This window comes from Sardina pilchardus, chromosome 12 (genome assembly GCF_963854185.1).
Source record: "Sardina pilchardus chromosome 12, fSarPil1.1, whole genome shotgun sequence".
Taxonomy (NCBI): domain Eukaryota; kingdom Metazoa; phylum Chordata; class Actinopteri; order Clupeiformes; family Clupeidae; genus Sardina; species Sardina pilchardus.
Window position 1 is genome coordinate 25,220,675 of NC_085005.1, and position 21,189 is coordinate 25,241,863.

General features: G+C 45.2%; 1 protein-coding gene across 1 annotated transcript; it reads right to left on the reverse strand.

Moving 5' to 3' along the window:
• Window positions 1-1,472: 1,472 nt before the first annotated feature.
• Window positions 1,473-20,833, reverse strand: LOC134098378 (sodium/potassium/calcium exchanger 4-like; the record flags this gene model as incomplete). The annotated part of the gene is made up of 15 exons (XM_062551408.1): window positions 1,473-2,797; window positions 4,871-4,936; window positions 5,417-5,529; window positions 6,414-6,528; window positions 9,028-9,194; window positions 10,457-10,598; window positions 11,238-11,407; window positions 12,688-12,779; window positions 15,584-15,637; window positions 16,045-16,070; window positions 16,192-16,266; window positions 17,304-17,407; window positions 17,662-17,746; window positions 18,359-18,433; window positions 20,708-20,833. Coding segments are annotated over 15 exons (1,563 nt in total), but the record flags the coding sequence as incomplete, so codon positions are not given.
• Between the last annotated feature and the right edge of the window lie 356 nt (window positions 20,834-21,189).

Below are 21,189 nucleotides of genomic sequence, written 5' to 3' on the forward strand. Positions count from 1 at the left end.
CCACCTGCATAGACACAACTTCAGGAACACTCTGCCCTTTTTCTCAGCCATCAGGAGGGCAAAAACCCTGCCGCCATCTTGTGTTCGTCTTGCTGTCTGGGCTTCCAAAAATGACAAATGCCACACACCGCCTCCACAACCCCATGGCACAGAGCTCGTTCTGTACGGAGCGCAGTACAGTACAGTGCTTTTAATTGTGTCGACCGTCTTTCCCCTCCCTTCAGTTCTGTCCAGGATGTGATTGCATAAACCAGACTAGCACCGGCCTGCACCGGCCCTCTGGTGACACGATGGTGGAGGGGAAAGGGGGGGTGGAGGGGGGCAGGACGGAAAAGGTCAAAGGTCAGGTTCAGGCAGAGCCAAGGAGCCAGGCGCTGGAGACTTTGCCCAATCAGGTCCCCCCTCCCCGCCCCTACGCCCGCACACACACCCCCCAACACAGCCCAGGTCCCTCGACAGGTTGGTTTTTGCATCATGAGGTGAGACGTCTGGATTGCTGTGCTGCTTGTAGCTGCCACTTTGTGTAAAGAGAGGACCGGGTGGGCGCTTCAGGGAGGGAAAAGCTGGGGACGGGGGGCAGAGGAGGAACACTACAGTTGCCACTGTGCACCCTCCACCCCACCCCACACCCCCTTCTAACCCGCCTCCAGAAAGAGTTCCCATCATGCATTGCAGACACAGATGTGCTCTTTGAGACTGTGCTCATGGTGGGGATGGGAGGTGGAGACAGGGAAAGTAGACAGGATGAGGTCCCTCGAAAACAAAAACAAAAACGCACATACGCCCACGCGCACGCATACTCGCACATTACAACCAGTCGTGCACACACACAAGAGGAAGCACTGATTGGATGGGAGGACGGCTTTGCTTTGTTTTTAAAGTGCAAATATCTACATGTAAATTCCACATCAAGAGAACATCACCAAACTCCCCCACCCTTTTACTGGAGGGGGGGGTGTATGAAGCTCATTTAAATTCCCTGATTTCCAAAAAACAGGTTTACAACTCAAAACAAAACAAAAAAAAAAAGAAAAAAGAAAAAAGAAAAAAAAACAGCCCAACCAGGGAAGGGGATTTTTACACTCCAAAGTGGCCCCAAAGTGGGCAAGAGGTCAAGCAGCTCGCTTCAGGACGAGAGCCCTGGCTCCACATCAACTATTACAATAACAAAACAAGCAAACAAACAAAAACAAACAAACAAAAAAGAACGACAAAATAATAAAAATAGTACTATACACTATTACCCTTTGGAGTCGGTCCGTCAGTCTGAACAAATCCCACCAGGACTGTATAAATCCCACCAGGACTGTATAAATCGGAGCTGCCTGTCTTTCTCCTCCCCTCAGGAAATCAACCCAAAATGGCCGCTACCAGTTTCCACCTCTGTCCTGGCATGCAGATGCGTGGGGTTGTGCAGCTGGCAAATGATGACATATCAATGACATATCTATTTCTTGACCAACAAAAAAAGAGATAAAAAAAAAAAAAAAGAAAACTGATAAAAGATCATCCAATGGAATCACTGCAAGTTGAGGTTATACCCTCCCATTCGAGTGACTGGTAGAGGATGGAACCAATCGCATTGTCCCGACGACCAACTTTATGATAATTGCAAATGGATGCTCAATCTGCACTGATTGCATTTTGCCCCACAATCTTTTTACACACTCAGCTCATTTCTTTGTTTATGGGAGAAAAACAAATGACAACAATTCAAACGTATTGATACAAAAAGAGATGAGATATTTATGATATGTTTAGATCTCCACGTTGTGCAGTGCTGCAGACTCAAGGCCCCCACTCTCTAGAGTTGTCAAGAAGTGGACAGAAAGCAAAAGAAAAGAAAAGAAAGAAAAAAATCACTGAACACTATGTAACAGAAAGTGCCTTGGTGAGCAGGGGCATGGGGGTATTTGACAAGAGAGAAGAAAAGGAGCACGCATGCAGTTTTATCTTTTTTTTTTGGTTTTGGCAGGAAAGATGATCCACTTGTGGTTGACCTAAGGTCACAAGAAGAGGAGGAGGAGAAGGAGGAGGAGGAAGAGGAGGAGGAAAAAAGGAGGAAGAGGAGACCCCGAGGAGGTGGAGAGCTGCCAAGGAGAAGTTCCTCCTCCATGGGATGGAACCGGTTCTTCAGGAGAAAAGGAGAGAAGAGGAGAACACAGGGAGGACATGCCAGAGAGGAGAGGAGAGGAGAGGAGAGGAGAGGAGAGGAGAGGAAAGGAAAGGAAAGGAGAGGAGAGGGTGGCACTGAGGACACTAAGGATGAAGACAAAACAGGAAACAGAAAAATAAAAAGACCATGACAGAAAATCAGACAAGTTCACACAAATATATACATTTTCCCCCAATCTACACGGAAGAAAAATACCAACAGAGGACAATGAAGGGGAGAGGATGGAGGAAAGTATTCTAGAAAAAGAAAGTGACCGTGTGAACAACAGACTGAGAGAACAGGAAAGGTAAACATGGGTCCCGTAGGAGTCTCGGATTCAATGAGTGTATGGGGACACCAAGACGCTTCACAGCCACTGGTGGTTGGCCGGGTGGTTTTGGTCGTGGGGCATCGGAGGACATCCGAGGTGGGGTTTGGGGACAGAGGCCGAGAGGCCGACAAAGACGGGTCGGTCGAGTGCCTGGCCGTCTAGAAGTCCCCCTGACACATGGGCAGGTTGACGAAGGTGAAGACGTTGTACTCGATCATGATGGAGAAGCAGAGGAACACCGCGTAGAGCAGCAGCACATAGATGCCCAGCTTCAGGTCCAGCTTCCAATTGTTCACGTGGATCGCCAGAACCTGCCAGAGACAGAACGGGAGCCATGAGTTGCCCGCACAGAATCTCGGAATCAGAATTCTCAAGCAGTTTGGGATTCACAATCCCCACAAACATCTAAATCTTCGATAAATATTCCAAAATTCAGTAACTGACAGTCCACTTTGTTAGCCTAGGTGAGCCCAGGTGAATCTATGAGCACATTTGTATCTGCCCACTGTGCCCAGTATACAGTATCTGCCTGGCTACCTGATCTTTTGAGCCCATTTCTGAATCATCAAAACGCAGGAACCAATCACAACTGCTTATCCAGCATGGGGCGGGCCTTATATGATGACAGACAGTAGAGTATGATTAACACTTCCAGTAGAGTATACAATTGAACACTTCCAGTGGGTATGCTGATAAACAAGAGCAAACAACTGCATTTCAATACTTTGTTTACAGAGAAAGATTTCTGGCACCAAAAAGATTTGGCAAGAGTTTAATTGATCAGGTTAAGTTTTAAGGCCCTTGGTAATTCAGATGTGAAAGAAGCATCCCCAAACTAAACGGTGAATCAGCTCGGTGTTGGCTGGGCTAGCCTACACAAGAGTAGGTCATTCTCACAGCGACACATTTGCTGTCAAATATTGTGGAACACAACATTGCAGTGGTGTTGTCATCGCTCACATTCAACTGCAACCAGACTGACTTTTGAAATGTATTAGATACCCAGACAACCAATTAGATATAACACTTTCTAGATCACAACTTATTGATGTCTATTGATTGCTTGTAGAATTCTGCATGAACATACTGTACAGTATAGAATATCTGGACTTCTATGACTACTGCAGTGGGTTTCTTTTCTTCTCAAGGGTGTAAAGCTGGCAAGGTTTAGATGTAGAATAGCCTGAAGACTTCAACTCCCACAGTTCAGTGCCCTTGTTGTCCCAGAATACCCAACCTGAGGTCCCCTCGATGCGTCCCCCTTAAAGCCATACAACAGAACGTGTCAGAGAGCAGTATGGCCACAGTCCTCTCCTCTCATCGCACCTTAATTAACTCTAGTCCAGTGGAAGAGATCTCAGCCTCAGCCTCATCAAACTTGTATGAATGAATGAATATGTGTGTGTGAGACTGAGAGGCTTGACTGGCACATTAAGACTCATTTTCATTAAGTGAGGACTTGATTCCCTCCTAAATTTAGATGTAATTAATGAGGGTGTTTAATTTATTTAGAGACTATTCATTTGAACATGATTCCTGATGAAGAGCTAAATTAGCTGTCAATCATAATACTTTCCTTATTTTACGCTCTGCAAAAGAGAACAATCTCTAAAAATGAGTCAGAGTAGAGATCTTTAAATCCTAAAAATTAAAAACAATTAATATTGCTTTGTGTTGAGCAATTATAACCGAGTCATTGGATATGTATACTCTTATGTCCGTAACATATTTCTATATTTTGTGCTTTGAGTTTGTTTTTAGGGTTTAGAGAGCAGTACTTATGTGGATCACTGCATAAGTACATTTCAGTGGGATCGCTGAAATGCAAGCTTAATATCATATGTTTAGTGTGATGCATTTGGATTGGCTGCTGAAGTTACTAGAAAAATGTGACCACCGCAGCACCAAGCTAATTTTCTGATTGGTGTCGAGAGTGAAACTGCCTATGAATCAGCACGACAACATTCACAGGTTGTACAGGTTGTACGCAATTTGTGTCCCTCAGTTAAGCCTCATCAAGGCGACAGACTGCCATTAGTTGTATAATTATAGTCTCACGTAAAGCATAAGGCCACACAAGGTTTGATTCAAAATAATCATCATAATTGCAACATGAATTGCAAACCATGAGCTAAAAAACAAATTTAAAAGTGTACACACACACACACACATATATATAATCAGGTTGTTTAACTGCTCTCTGGAAGCATAGGGCAGTATTATAATATATTCAGAGATATTTTTTTGTGCAGCAAATTGGTACAAACACAAACAGAAGTGTCAAGTGATGTGTTGGCCTCCTGTCCCATATAATGTGCCGTTGTGGCTTAATGAAATAAAGAGCACATGCTGCATTAACTTTAAGATTTCATCGGTATACTTACTGTTAATGCCACAGAGCCAAGCAGCAGCACCACGGAGTAGACAAGCCCTCGACTGTTAATCTGAACCTACAACACACACACACACACACACACACACACACACACACACACAGAGAGAGAGGGAGAGTAATGAGACTTAGCAAATGGCTAAGTGAGAATCACCAGCATTTGCGACCACCCTACGACCTCCCGCCACTTTGATTTATGTAATTATGCATTAATGTGGAGAGGCCAAGGTCCAGCTCAAACACGTGCAGCAAGGTCCATCTCAAAAGGCAACCGATACATTAGGAAGGTTCATTGCCATCAGGAGTTAAAAGCCTGACCATTTCAGGTGTACACGTTTACGATCACAGAATATCAATCACTCCATGATAATTATCTAGGCTCCCAATAATGGCATGGCCACTTTCCTGTCAGGCAATTTTAACATGATTGAGAAAACAAAACGGGCACAGGCATAGTTATAGCTTGTGTGTTTGAACATTATGTGCCTACGGTAGTGCTTACCCCTAAAGTAAACCAACACATGATGTTTGTCCTTACCTCTGAGCCGTAGTCCACTGCCATGGTCTGAAGAGCCCATGGAACACCCAGGCCCACTAAGATGTCAAACACGTTACTGCCAATGGTGTTGGACACGGCCATGTCCCCGAGACCTGAAAACCAAACGCCCGTCTGATTTTGGATTTATTCAGACTAAACACAGGAGCTAAGATATTGTGTGAAGATAAAGAGCAAGAACTTGATATTGGTATTTTATATTGAGGTACTTTAATTTGAGTTTTATAAACGATAAATGAAATCATGATAAGATATGGTAACTGGAGTGCAAATACAGCACTAGCCCTTTAGATTCAGATATGAGAATTGTAATGGCATTATCTTCCTTCACCCAATCAAAGATACTCCAGAAAATCCCCAGCAATTCATTACCTCTACTACTATGCTTACAGCTTACAGTGTGGTTTGCCTGTGTGGGTTACATTTCACCAGACAGTTCACTTTTGATTAGGTTGTGCAATATGGCACAGACTACAGCATTAGGCCTGAGTGGGAGCCATTTCTTTTTTAAAAAAAGAGTATTTTAGCCAAGGTGACCTTTTTGCATGCCCAAGTGCTTGTGCCAAGATTGAACTGAAACACATCCTTCTAAGGTGGTTGACTGGCAGTAGACTGAAATGATCATTCCAAAAATCAAATTTGGCACATCAATGGGATTTTGAGTGAAATTCACAGTGAGATGAACGCGCACGCTTGCCATCATCTGACAAACTCTGCCTTCAAACAAAATACAAAAAATAAAAATAAAACTGAAGCTTAACTGAAAGGCACACAAGCTATGTCAAATCTCCTTGATTGGAGTGGGATCAAACACTCTACGGTGCATCTCTGATCTTACCCTTTAGTTTTAACACATCCAATATCAATATATTCCTAGTATTTGATCTTTTTGGACTTATCAGTCTAGTGTTGAGGCCTTGTCATGCTTTGTCCCATTTGATGGTGCCAGTGGCAGGTTGATTGATTGACTGAAGCGTACCTTGCCGTGCCACGATGAGACTGGCAATGCAGTCTGGCACACTGGTGCCGGCAGCCAGGAAAGTGATTCCCATGATTACATCGGGAATGCCAAGTGTGAATCCGATGATCGTTACCTGGAATCAGAATAAAACAAAACATTTATCATTGAGATTGAAATGGCATTTTGCACTTGGCAAGACTCTGCACAATGCTACTATAACTGGTTATGTGCAGGGAAGGCCTACACATAGGATTCCAGAACTCAAAGTCAATATCTTTTAACACCTTAAAAATGTTTAATCTTTTCACCTTCTCAAATCAATTTTAAGACCTCAAACATTAACCGTTACATTTACGTGCACAACTAACTTCAACCTACATTGATTTTCAGACGATGATTTCTATGGACAATCGTATCAATCCAGAGATCAGGAGGCAAAAAAAAAAGCTCAAGTGAATACGGTAGGCTACATTTAGAATACGACACGCCCAAGATCCTATATGGATTGCAACACATTTCATGGTCGCTAGTAAACATTTTATTTAGCACTGATATAGTTTTTACATAAACAGTCTTGTACGCCTCTTAGCACCCAACGCGCAGCACAGAGTAATGCCTCACATTCACCCATTCACACACTAATAACAGAGGCTGTCAAGCAATGTGTCAACTAGCACATCGAGAACAGTTTAGGGTTCAGGCCAGGGTCTTGCTCAAGGACACTTCAATACTCCTCTACATTCTGTCCATGATGGCTGACCCTCGTAATGACACGTTGAGTCTGGTCAGTGGTTGACTTTGATGTGACCACATACCCAGAAAGCTTGCAATGGCTAAGTGAACTCAGTGCCAGTATTTGGGCCCCTGTCCACCAATCGTGTGTTTGCGCTGATGGCCCCCTGAACGTCATTTTCGGAGCAACTTCGGTCAACCTGCACCGATTGTCATTGATTTTGTACCTACTGAAAGTATAGACTTAACACTAGGGCTGCCAGATTACTGTAGCACAACAGCAAAAATGTTGTCACATTTATGACTTTTATATCATAAAAAGTCATAAAAGGGGGGGCATTTCCCAATAGTGAGCTGAGGCATTTTACAATAATGAACGGAATCAAATCATTCACAATCAAAAATCATGGTCGCAATCACAGTGTCAGAAAATTAGACATTTTCCCCAAATCGTGCAGCGCTACTTCTCAACACATCTAAAACATAGGGTTCAGAATTAAAGGATGCTGGAGTTACCCTTTGATCCCAGTGATGTATTTAAAAGGCAACTTACTTAAGCTCTTCAGTCACACAGTATCAGATGTCTTTTTGCCCTCACAACAGAAAATCCCACTGCGAGTCCTCTAAAGATTACATTGAGCATACCCATGGCTCCACGCCCTTTGTAGAAATGTAGCTGCGTCACAGGCAGATCATGTACGTTCTCTTTTGATGTGGTGCTATATCAGTCACGCGCTCTGCTTTTAAAACTGATCTGGAAACCTTTCCCCATCTGTCTGAGTAAAGCTCAGAGGGACCTCCACTTGCTCCACCAGCAAATCCTGTGAAACTCTTCTACATACAGCAGGATTGGGTGCGGTTGCATCATGCAGAGTAAAAAAAAAAAAAAAAAAAAAGCAAGTGTCAGAGTGAGAAGATGAGAAGACCCAAGAAATCCACATTATGAACTTGAGGATTATTATCCCTTGATGTTTAGAAATTGTTCAAATATGCTGTGTATTCCTGACACACAACCAGAAGGAAGCCTGCAGCTATTGAAGTATTTGGTTACTAGAGAGCTTCCACATGCATACACACTTCTTTTTTTTTTTTTTTTTTGAAGTATATTTTTTTGGCCTTTTTGCCTTTATTAGTATAGGACAGTGAAGAGGTAGACAGGAAACAAGTGGGAGAGAGAGATGGGGTGGGATTGGGATATGACCGCAGGCCCAGGATTCGAACCTGGGTCCCCATGGGCACTCTGACCCGTAAATGGTACGGGCGCTGTAGCCTGCTGCGCCACAGCACCCCCCATACACACTTCTCATACGCAGATAGTGTTTATGAATCCATTACCCTTGGCATCCTCATTGACCCTCATGCCATGGAGGTTGGTGGACATTTTGGGACATTTTTCACGAGGTCAATACACAGACACTTTTAGATACAGACACAGCATTGATTCCCAGTGGCTATAAGTAGGGCCACCACGAGTCGACAAGTCCACTCACCGTCCACACCATGAAATGGGAGAAGACCGCGATCCAGACACACACACACACACACACACACACACACACACACACACACACCTTCCCTGTGGCTATAAAAGCAGGGGCCTCTAGAGGCCAGTCCACTCACCATCCACACCATGACGTAGGAGAAGACGGCGATCCCCACACACACACACACACCTTCCCTGAGGCCGGTCCACTCACCATCCACACCATGACGTAGGAGAAGACGGCGATCCCCACACACACACACACACACACACACACACCTTCCCTGAGGCCGGTCCACTCACCATCCACACCTTGAAGTAGGAGAAGACGGCAATCCACACACACACACACACACACACACACACACACACACACACACACACACACACACACACACACGAGGCCGGTCCACTCACCATCCACACCATGAAGTAGGAGAAGACGGCGATCCAGACGGTGGAGAGGATGAAGGAGAGCATGAAGAACTTCTCCCAGCGCGGCTTGGCACTGTTGGGGATGGTGAAGAAGAGCAGCAGGAGCAGCGGCCACGAGATCAGCCACTTGATCTTGTTCATACAGCCTCCTGCACGCACACACACAGACAGACACACACACACACAGACAGACAGACAGACACACACAGACACACACAGACACACACAGACACACACAGACACACACAGACACACACAGACACACAGACACACACAGACACACACACACAGACAGACAGACACACAGACACAGACACACACACCAGGGGATGAGAAGAGGACTTAGACTCATGACTGGGAGTTGCTAATGGCTCCCGTTAGAGCTGTGGCACTTCAGAGAGAAAGTAGACCAATCACAGGACACATCTCTAGGAGTGTGCAAGTGTTTACAATTTCAATTAGTGCACAAATGTGTACAGACACATAAAAAGCTCCGCACTAGACAGTCTGGAGGCCCACATCATATTAGCATCAAACATTCTGTGTGTGTGAGTACTGAATGAGCAGTTTAGGATAGGAGTGTTCTTCAGACATCTCCATTGATAATTATGAAGTTCCCCTAGCAGCTGGACACACTCCTCCACCTCACACACTCCGACCATTCGCTCCCTGTAATCTTCATCCCTTCATCCCTCTTCTCCTCCCTCTGTTCCCTCGTTCATCCCTTCTTTCTCCTCTAGGTCTCTATCCTTCCCTTTGTCCTCAGTCCTCTGCTGTGGTGCTTTATCTCTCCCTCCATCCTCCACTCGTCTCTCAACACACCCCCATGTATCCCTCTCTACCACTTCACTTTCATCTGGCCTGCTCCATTGTCCATCTCTCTCTCTCTCTCTCGGCCTCTCTCTCTCTCTTTCTGTGTGTGTGTCTCTCTCTCTCTTTCTGTGTGTGTGTCTCTCTCTCTCTTTCTGTGTGTGTGTCTCTCTCTTTCTGTGTGTGTGTCTCTCTCTCTTTCTGTGTGAGTGTCTCTCTTTCTGTGTGTGTGTGTCTCTCTCTCTCTGTGTGTGTGTGTGTCTCTCTCTTTCTGTGTGTGTGTGTCTGTGTGTGTGTGTGTCTCTCTCTTTCTGTGTGTGTGTGTCTCTCTTTCTGTGTGTGTGTCTCTCTCTTTCTCTGTGTGTGTGTGTCTCTCTCTTTTTCTGTGTGCGTGTGTCTCTCTCTCTTTCTGTGTGTGTGTCTCTCTCTCTCTCTGTGTGTGTGTGTCTCTCTCTCTCTTTCTGTGTGTGTGTGTCTCTCTCTCTGTGTGTGTGTGTGTGTGTGTGTCTCTCTCTCTGTGTGTGTGTGTGTGTGTGTGTGTGTGTGTGTGTCTCTCTCTCTGTGTGTGTGTCTCTCTCCCTCTCTCCCCACCATCACTCACGTGGTATACTGAACGGCGAGGTCAGCTCGCTCTCCTCCTCTTCGCTGGGCTTGTCTTCGGGCACGTTGCCGTTCTCAATGTCAGTTTTGCCGTCCACCACGGCCGTTTCCACCCCGTTGGCGGCCTGCACCAGCTTCTGACGCTGCCAGACAAAACACACACACACACACACAGAAAGAGAGAGAGAAAGAGAAAGAGGGGGAGAGAGGGAGAGGGAGGGAGAGCGATAATGCATCAACATAGCATTAATAGATAAAACTGCAAAAAAGCAAAGCAAAAATAAAGAGAAAAAAACACTCTTGCGCAAATGAAATGTAAACAAATTAAGACGTTAAGACGTTATTGTCGGCTGAGCTGAGCCTGTTCACATGTAGCGATGACAGCTCATCATGTAAACATCATGAGTAAACACGCATTGGAGTTGCTCTTGGTCATATCTGAGCCTGTTCACATGTAGCTCTGATCGTTCATCATCATGTAAAGATCACACATAAAACACACACTGGACTTGCACTTGGTCATATCTGAGCCTGTTCACATGTAGCTCTGATCGTTCATCATCATGTAAAGATCACACATAAAACACACTCTGGAGTTGCACTTGCTCTGTTCACATGTAGCTCTGATCGTTCATCATCATGTAAAGATCACACATAAAACACACGCTGGACTTGCACTTGGTCATATCTGAGCCTGCAACACTGTCCTGCACTACGCGTGACTGTGGGTACATGTGCGCAGAAATAGCTCACTGCCTTCAGGTCCTTCAGCTTCCTCATACCTCCGTAATGATGAGTCGGCTGGCCATGCGAAGACGGGTCTTGGGGCCAAAGTGGTTGGTGACCATGACACGCAAGCCGGCCTCGGGGAAGCGGTACTTGGGAGGGCTCGCATTGATGATCTCATCGACCATCACCACGGAGCCGCGGCTGTAGGCCTTAGTGGGCTTCACTGTGTGACGAGTCGGAAAACGGTCAAAATATATACATTCATATTCACACATCCACGCACGCACACACACACACACACACACACACACACACACACAAGTGCTCCACCACACATGGCAATCAGACAAGAAATCCCCCACCAATATCCACAAACAAATTTAGCTTGACAGTACATCAATGACCGGCATTAAGCCAAATGCTAAATTTTTTACTGGCTGCTCTGAATCAATTAATTTTACTAACATACGTGGTCGATCTAACAAAGGCCTTCTGTGCGCATAGGGCTGCGAAGGCAATGAGCGGAGTACGGACCCATTTCAAAATGAGAATCAGCTTCAAGTGTCAGCAAGAGGACAGAAGTTACACTGCACAAGCTCCAATTCTCGCTCTCTCGCACACACACACACACAGAGACAGAGCAAAAGGCAAGAAGCTGAGCTGGCTTTAGTAAGGCTGAACAGACAGGCATGGAGAGGTCGGAAAAGGAGAGGGTGAAAAATCAGAAGAGGCGCAGTCAGATTAACGTCAGCACAGAGGAGTCGTCCAAATGAGATCTTTATGTGTCAGAAGCACAATCACAGAGTGACAAACTGAATACGCGAATACTAACAGCAAGAGTGCGTGAGCCAGTCAATGAGCCGGTGGAGAAGACTACGCAACAATGAGCTGAATTGGCTAAGGAAGTGAGTGAGCGCTAATCTGCAACAATGAGCTGAATTGGCTAAGGAAGTGAGTGAGCGCTAATCTGGGAGGATTTGGCTAGTAATTGTGCACAGGCGAAAGAAAGTGGGAGAGACTGAATGAGAGAAAAGCACAATAGAAGAAAGGTTTGTTTTTTTACCTCCACACCAGCAGAGGGCAGAAGCAGGACAGGGGTGGCGAAGGAGGAGCGCTTGCAGTAGTCATTTGTCCACACATTTGTCCTCAAGAAATCCTAAAACCTTTGCTCAAGGAATGCACTGTAATAGTCTCACTCTAAATACAAGGTTTTGCTTGGCTGTTGTGACATGCTCAATCAAATAACAAACCCCAAGTCCCTCACATGGAAGGAACTAAACTATACAAAGTACTAAAATCTGTTTAGTTTTCTGCACTTAGATAAAAGGGGCTTTTCACACTCGGATAATGTACAGTATATCCACCAAATTACAGGGCCTTTTTCAACATATCCAGTCAAAGCAGGATGTCTTGCCTCTCTCAGTCGGCCTGTCTGGTCAGCCTTACCTGTGCCCAGCAATGGCAGGGTGGGGTCATCCCAAACATTGTCATAGCAACCATTACCATCCTCCATCTCGCTGCCACTGGCGGCGTTTCCGTTGGCAACATTCTTGCTCCCTTTGCCGGTGAACAGCCTCTGTATAGAGCTGTTAAATCTGTCAAGGGAGGGAGAAACAAGCAGATATGACAACTGATTGATTGACTGATTGATTGAAACTTTATTGAACATCAAGTGTTCAAAAGGATATAAAAAACACAATAAAGCCCAAAGGCTTGTTTCCATTGCGGTCCTTAGGATGGAAGGGGAGTAACAGCATGGGGACATTAAAGTGAAAGGGGGTAAACAAAATACAAAACAAAAACAAATACAGAACATTAAGAGCATAAGGCAATCAGAAAAGCAGACACATAGACATGCACTACAATACACAACAATAGCTAAGACAGACAAACAAACAGACACACGGATATACGGTACACTATTCCTAGTGCTTCAAGTTCTACTGATTTTGTTTATAAATGGAACTGGATTATAATAAGAACTAACTCCTATAGATTTACTTCCTTAAAAAAATGTAATAATCCATTTTGTTCATTAGGTTATAGAACACATGTCAAATTAACTTTAGTTCTTTAGTTATTGTTTTCCCAAGAACACAAAAAAGGAGAAAAGAAGTACTTCCACTAAGGTTGAGCGACATGGAAAGCACACAACCTCAAATAAACAAGCAAACGCGTGAGGCTTTGAAAGCACAAGCACTCCCTCTGCTATGGGAAAGTAGGTCTTGGCACTGCGGCATTTCAAAAGCGCCAAACTCGGATCTCTCAGGTGTACGCCTGCCTGAAACATTCAGCATTAGGCCCGTGGTAACGCCGAGCCGGTCCAAGACCGAGCTGGAGCTGGAGCGGCGCGACGCGACTTTATTTATAATTCAGTATCTGTGAGTCAGGAGAGAGCGAGTTTTTGGATAGGCATGAAAAAGACGAGAATACAAATGAGACCTTCTGTCTTTGTCGAGCTGCACTGAGCGCACAAACACGCAGATCCGGCGGCCTGCCTGTCCATCTAAATCCCTCAGATGTCTTCAGAAAAAGTTTCGGGGTTTTTTTTCTCCCCCTCTCCTCATGACCTGAGGTATTCCTGGCTGAATCCCATCTACGGAGGTCGCCACGAACAACGCATTAAAACTGAAGCTCCAGGTGGCTCCGGGATTGACTAATGCTCTTCCATGTCAGGGAGTTTTTCTGGTTCAGCATCGGGTCGTGTGGCGTTCCGATTATCCGTATATGAACGCATGACTCAGGTCATGACTAACGCGGCATCTGCTAGGAGCGCTAGGCTGAGATGACGGCAGCATGATGCGCATCGGTTCAAGACGCAGTACTCACAAGTGTGTGTACAAGCGCTTATAAAAACATGGATCACAAGGAGTCGAGGACTTAATACACGACGACACAAATGTGCTTTAATAACCGTCGTTATTCGCTATTACTCAGATGTGCTTAAATGGACATTAAACACGGTCGGACTTCTGTTGGATGAGCAACAGCAGGCAGAGTTAGAAATAAAGATGAGATGAATGAAAAATGAAATCAAAGCTGCTCATAAATGCACAGTGAAAGGGGTAGGCTACGTACTTGAAACTACTTCTATTTCATCATAAAAAAAAAATGGACGAAAACTTTATGATCAAAAGAGGTCAGCTTGTGTTTGGTGTCTGACTTAAGTGTGCAGCCTATGCCTAACGCCTAATGAGACACAGAAAAGAACAATGCAGGAGGAGGGGAAAAAAGCTTAGAGTAGAAAAGGATTTCAATAAGAAATATTAAGACACGACATTCATTTATATTATTCATCTTCCTCGTGCCTTCATTAAAGACAAAAAGAAAGCTTGGAACACCCGTCCGCAATAACTTTGCTGACTTTACCGAGTTGGCGAGCTAAAGGGAAGAATTTTTAGTTTATAAAATGTGACTTTAATGGACCATTATAGCTGGGATATTGGGAGGAGCAGGACACAAAGCTCATATTGGAATCCAATTCCACTCAGCATGAGGACCCATTATGAAAGCCACCAGATGTTAATAAGGCCACAACATCAGTATTTTGCAATTATGGTGTGTGACTTCAAGGATGGCTGAGAAGCTCTTTAACTATACCCACTGATTACGAACTCATAATTGGCTGCTGGAACTCTGCCCAGCCAGATGTTAGGAAATATATCCATCTGCTCACGGTTTAGATAGATGAATCATTTGCATAGAAAACTGTACACTATTGACATGGAAGAAAGGCCAGCTGTAATCAAGTAATAAACAACCATCAGCAATGTTGTTGTTGATGGGTGACCATGTTTATATACGATTGGCGACCATATGGGAGGTTGTGCACATTCTTACACTCTGTGTAAGGCGTCCGAGTGTTTGTGTGTTTGTGTGTGAGGGTGTGCACACGAGAGTGGCCCTGTACACGTGTCTACACACACACACACAAATTTCACTCCAAATTAAAGTAGGAGTGCCAAATAAGCTTAGAGCACAGCTCTCCGCCTCTCTCTGCACGCTATGCAGGAGGACACTAGCCCAGTCAGGAATCTCTAGAGGGCAAAAGAAAAAACAGCCGCGGACACATACACAGCTCTGTGTAAAACTCTTCAGTGCTAAGCAACACAACATAGTTATTTGACCTTAAAATGGTTTCTAACCTCATTTTGACGCTACACTGACTGGCAGTAAAGAGAATGGAGTCTCTGATATTACAGACACGGACCCAGAACGTCTGGAATTGTGCCATGTAAGGTCATGACGGGTAGGAGCATAACCCTTTTGTCAGTTTTAGATGAATCGGGGTACCCCCTAGGCACTAAATGGGTACCCAATATGCTGCATATTCACAGAAAGGAGAATTGCTACATTGTGCTACTTCAATGGAAGAGAATTGAGGGTGATGAGTACTCACTTCATGATGAGAATGTAGAAGCAGTACATTACTACCAGGATCAGAGCCTCCCACCTGGAGGACAACACAAAAAGGGAAACGATATGATCATCAGAACCAGAACCGGAACCATGTAGCCTAGAGTTCGCTTGAGTTTGGTTTAAAGGTGACATAGAATGGAAATATTTTTTTTCTTGGTTTTCATGAATTATGAGAGGTTGTGCATAAACAAAGAGCTATCATGAACATGAGGCATGGTTGTGCCCTCCTTCATATGAAAATCTTGAACTTAAAAATAGACACTAAAAAATGGGCAAATTAGAAAAGAGCCTGCTTGTGATGTCAGACATCGCAAAACCATTGAAGTTCAATTGGGGCTGCCAAAGAGGGCGCCATTTAGTCAAATGAACCATTTCAATACCCAGCCTAAATGTATGGTTTTAATTAGTCTTGAAGCTCCCAACGGCCATGCAGACACTCACCATACAATCTTCTCATCATAGATGAACTAAAGGGGGAAAAGAATGGAGAAAGAACAGCATTAGACGGAGGTGTGGAGGGAGGAGGTGGAGGAGAAGGAGGAGTGTTGTGGTGGTGGAGGTGGAGATGGAGGGGCGGAGGAGACTCACCACGATGAGGGCCACCACTGAGAAGGTGTAGCAGATGGAGTCCCGGAACACCGCATACTTGGTCAACATCACCACCTAGTGGTCAGGAGGGTGGAGAAAAGGTGAGAGAGATGGCGTGTACGAACGTGCTCATGGCCTGGGATGAAGCCAGCTCAGCTTTAGTGAAGGTGAAGGAATTGGATTACTACTGTTGGAGCTGCAGCCGAAGTCAGTGACAGTCATTTGAGATGGAACAGCTTGTTCAATCCTTGGATTTGACATCTACTGCCCTGAAGCCTACTTTTTTTCCCGGCAAATATTCCAAGTCTCACTAGAATGCAACACATTCTCAACAGAGGAAACTATGTCAGCAAAAAAAAAAAACAATAGCTTTATGGCAATCCTTGCAGCACAACACAAGACAGTGCCTGTCTATGGATGAGCTAGATTGACTATGACAGGGCGTGGCAGTTGTTGAGAAAATCCATCTGGCACTCTTGACACATTTAAAGACGTTTGCCACCAGCCGTGGCCCCCACCAGCTCCCTCTGGCCGAAACAGCAAACTAGTTCAAAAAGAACCGAGAAGAGATCTGGCTCAAATCGTAGCATTTCACCTGAATCTACCCGGCTGACCTTCTGTACTCTCTTGAACACTGTTCTTTGAACACACACACACACACCTTCTGTGCTGCACTGCCAGTGTGAAATAAACCTGATGCTCAAACCCAAGCCCGCACTACATGCTTGTTATTTCTGGAGGTGAGTGGCTCACTATGACCTCAGACGGCTCCAGAAGACAGCTGTCCAGTACCCCATACGAGACTAACAATACTATGTTAAGGAGAAGCCACACACACACACACACACACGCTAACAATACCATGTTAAGGAGACGCCACAGAGGCACACGTCACGAACACATGACAATCAGTCAGTGTCAAGTTTCAGTTTGATCATACCATAACCCTTGACCAATGAAATAAGTGAACAATCACAAAAATAAAGTTCATTATTTGATTACTTGATAAATAACAGATTTACACAATAACAGACATTTGATGCAACTCATACATCCAGATACCACCATGTCAGCGCGTGGGCACACACACACATGCACACACACACACGCACCTGGCCGGCGAAGATCCCACACACTCCGATGATGCATAGGATGTTGAAGACGGCGGAGCCCACGATGGTGCCTACGCCCACATCACCATGGGTGATAAACACACCTGCAGCAGGAGAGGACCAAGGTAAGTGACTGTGTGTGTGTGTGTGTGTGTGTGTGTGTGTGTGTGTGTGTGTGTGTGTGTGTGTGTGTGTGTGTGTGTGTGTGTGTGTGTGTGTGTGTGTGTGTGTGTGTGCAAGCGGGAGTCTGACAGTTACATGTGTATCACACTTATGAGCGCTTTGTTTTTGCATCAGCTCATGAGAAACCATGCATGAATGAGCCGCTATAGTTATAGTGTGTGTGTGTGTGTGTTACCTATAACAGAGGCAAAGAGCTCAGGAGCAGAGCTCCCCGCGGCCATAAAGGTTGCTCCTGCCACATCTTCACTCAGGTCCAATTTCTACAGACACAACAGCAGCAACACACACCAATTACACACACCCCAATACTGCACAACACACACCAATCACACACTACACACACTTTATTACTGCACAAAACACACCAATCACACACACTACACACACCCCATTACTGCACAACACGCACCAGTCACACACTACACACACTCCAATACTGCACAACACACACCAACACACACTACACACACTCCATTACTGCACAACACACACCAATCACACACTACACACACTCCAATACTGCATATATCCGTCACATAATAAAACTGGGCATAATGATGAAAAAAGAAAACAATAAAAGAAATCAACAAAATGGCAAGAACTTTACTATAGTATACTTCAATTAGATAAACATAAGATAGACCAAAATATATATAGAACAAGTATATAGAAGCATGTAAGTAGTAGTAGGCTAGATTAAAAACTTAAGAGTAAACTTAAATATTGTTTAAAAGAAGCGTTTATCACCCAAACAGCTGGGGAAGAATGTTAAGGCTCCACTCCCTCCTTTAGTGGAGGTGTTAGTGGAACAGAGATGTTCAGTAGGAGGGAAGAGCGCTCAGGTCTCTAGGGGACGGCGGGCCAATGCGTACCTCACAGATCTTCTCCAAGGACATGACGAAGTAGTCGTCACACACGATGGCAAGAGCCAGAAACATGTAGAGTGCCTAACACAGAGGAAACAGAAGAGTTAGTCAGGGAGATTACACTCGGTTTCAGTGGGTGGGTGTGTGTGGGTGGGTGAGTGTGCGCGTGTACGTCCGCTCTTCCTCTGTGTGTGTGTGTGTGTGTGTGTGTGTGTGTGTGTGCGCACGCCATGTCTTTCTGCGCCAGTGCATATCCCTGAAATCTATATGTAAATGCCTGCATGGCATGAAAAATCCCAGCGATGTATTTTAATATGCTGTGTCCCCTGAGATTAGGTACGCATGACTTACATACATCTGTGTGTATTGTGCTATACATGTGCGGGGGTGGCTATAATATACACGCACACATATGCACTGGGCACTCTATATGCAAGCGTGCATGAATAACTGAGTGTTGCTGTTGTTTTCATACAAGCTGTCAGGAGGTCTACCGAGCTGATGTTTGCATATGTGCTTTCGAGTGTAAAAGTGAGTGTCCACAAGAGAGAATAACTGCAGCAGAGAGAGACAAATCCATAAGCAGTGAAGTGTGTGTGTGTGTGTGTGTGTGTGTGTGTGTCTCAAGCGCATTGTTCCCGCATTCTCTGAGGGAGAAGGTTGACACACATCATCAGTGACAAACTGGACGCTGCGCACCGCTCACCCCTAGCGACTGACCGATTCGTCCCTGACCACTTTCATCTCGGATCAATTCACGTCCACACTCTAGTCTACGGCATGACAAATGACCGGGGCTCTCCGTCAGGCCGAGGAGGAGGCATTATGAACTTGCTCATCCATCGCCCACAGCCTGGTTTGCTTGCGGCCATGCCATTCTTTGTCCACAAGGGGTGCCAAAGGACTCAGTATTTCAGCTTAGAGCCAAACCTGTGGGCTGACTCGTGTGTGTGTGTGTGTGTGTGTGTGTGTGTGTGTGTGTCTGTGTGAGCTCACCTGGGGCCAATAATGAGTTTCCAGCTCAAAACATCCAGGATGTCTGGCCCAGCACATCCCCACCCACACCCCTCTAAGCCCCAGGCCCACACAACCCAGTCGCAGCCCCGGGGGCAGTCTGAAGAATCCCCACCACCCACTACCACCGATGCCCCGGGTGCCTGTTCCGGCCCTCTTGGCCTTTGTCTTTATTGACTTCCTCTCGGCTTACGGTAGCTCGGAATCTGATGACTTTTGTTTGTACAGGGAAAGCGATCGACCAATGAAATTTTGTCTCGCGGGGGTCAATGATGGGCAGCGCGGCTATTTTTCAGCCTCGCTCGTTTTCCCAGCTCTAACGAGCAGCTGATAGCCTTGGTGGACGGACAAGAGCAGCTCCTACACAAACCCCAGTGGGGGACCAGTGCAGGTCAAACAACACTAAACAGGGGAGCAGGAGATCCCAACACCAACATGGGGCGCCTCTCATTTGGTCTTCTATACATCCTCCCTTCCTTCCTCGGTCCTCGTCCTCACTGATCTATATAAAGAATGATGGGGCGGCAACAATGGGGAAAGTCTATCCAGTGTTAGTTATAGATCAGTGGGAACGAGCCTGGAGGGCCGAGCATCGGAGATCGAGGAGAGATGTTGAGAGGCACCCATGGAGTCTGTTTAGTTCAACTAGTAAAGGAAGGTGCCAGAAAAAACAACATGGATTTGAGGAGCTTGTATACTAATACAAAAGCATGACTGTCCAACACTATGCAATATTCATATGTTGGATAGATAAGTCATTTTATACTCAATTTACTCACTCATCTAATTGCTAATGTTTTAAAGGGTTTGTAGCAGCCGATAATGTAATCACGCCCAATAATGTAATACACATAGACATATAACGTGATAATTTCATTGTATTAAAGCCAATAATGTAATAATTTGCCCATAATGTAATACAATTTCTGAACCAATAATGTATAACATTTTGTCAATAATGTAATGAGTTATTGGCTGGTTATTACGTTATCGGGTTATAGTCGGTCAGTCGTATTTAGCCACAACAAAACACAGAAAATCTTGGGGGAATCCTTTCGTCTCTGAAATCTCTGCAGAATAGTTCCCTTAAGAGAGTGTTTTTTAAAAATGTAACGGGAGGAAATGGGATCGGAGAGTGTGATGGCGGAACAGACTCTGGCTTCCACCGTTCTTCTCGGCAGATACACAAACTCCGGGAGAACAGAGCTATTTCTGCACGCGAAAAACACAACAGCAACTTCTGTCAGTAGACTTGACAAATGAGGGCAGGGTAGAAAAAAGGGTGGGTGTTTTGCATAAGACTCCCACATCACAGTCATCCACAGATACACACACACCTACCGCCGCTATATGAAGTAAGACTGCACCGCCCTTTCGCTCGTCATTGGTAAACATGTCCGAAGGAAACTCACGTATGGCTGCAGAGAGAGAGAGAGAGAGAGAGAGAGAGAGAGAGAGAGAGAGAGAGAGAGAGAGAGAGAGAGAGAGAGAGAGAGAGGGAGTGCGAGAGTACGAGAGGAAGAAAAAAAAATTGTGAATTTGTCAACATACAAACACAAACAAACACTGAGACCAAATTAAGAGTCTTTCTAAAACACCTGAAGCCTTTTTAAAGTATATTTTTCAGCACATTTGTCTTTATTCAGAAAGGACCCTGAAGAGTGACAGGAAGCAAGTGGGGGAGACATGTGGTGGGATCAGGAAGTTAGGATCACACGGATCACATCGGAACACCGGTTCCTGTGGGCACCTGGACCCAAGCGTGGTAAAGATGCCGCAGGCGTTTTGCACCACAGTGTTCCCGGACAAAAAAAACTGTGAAG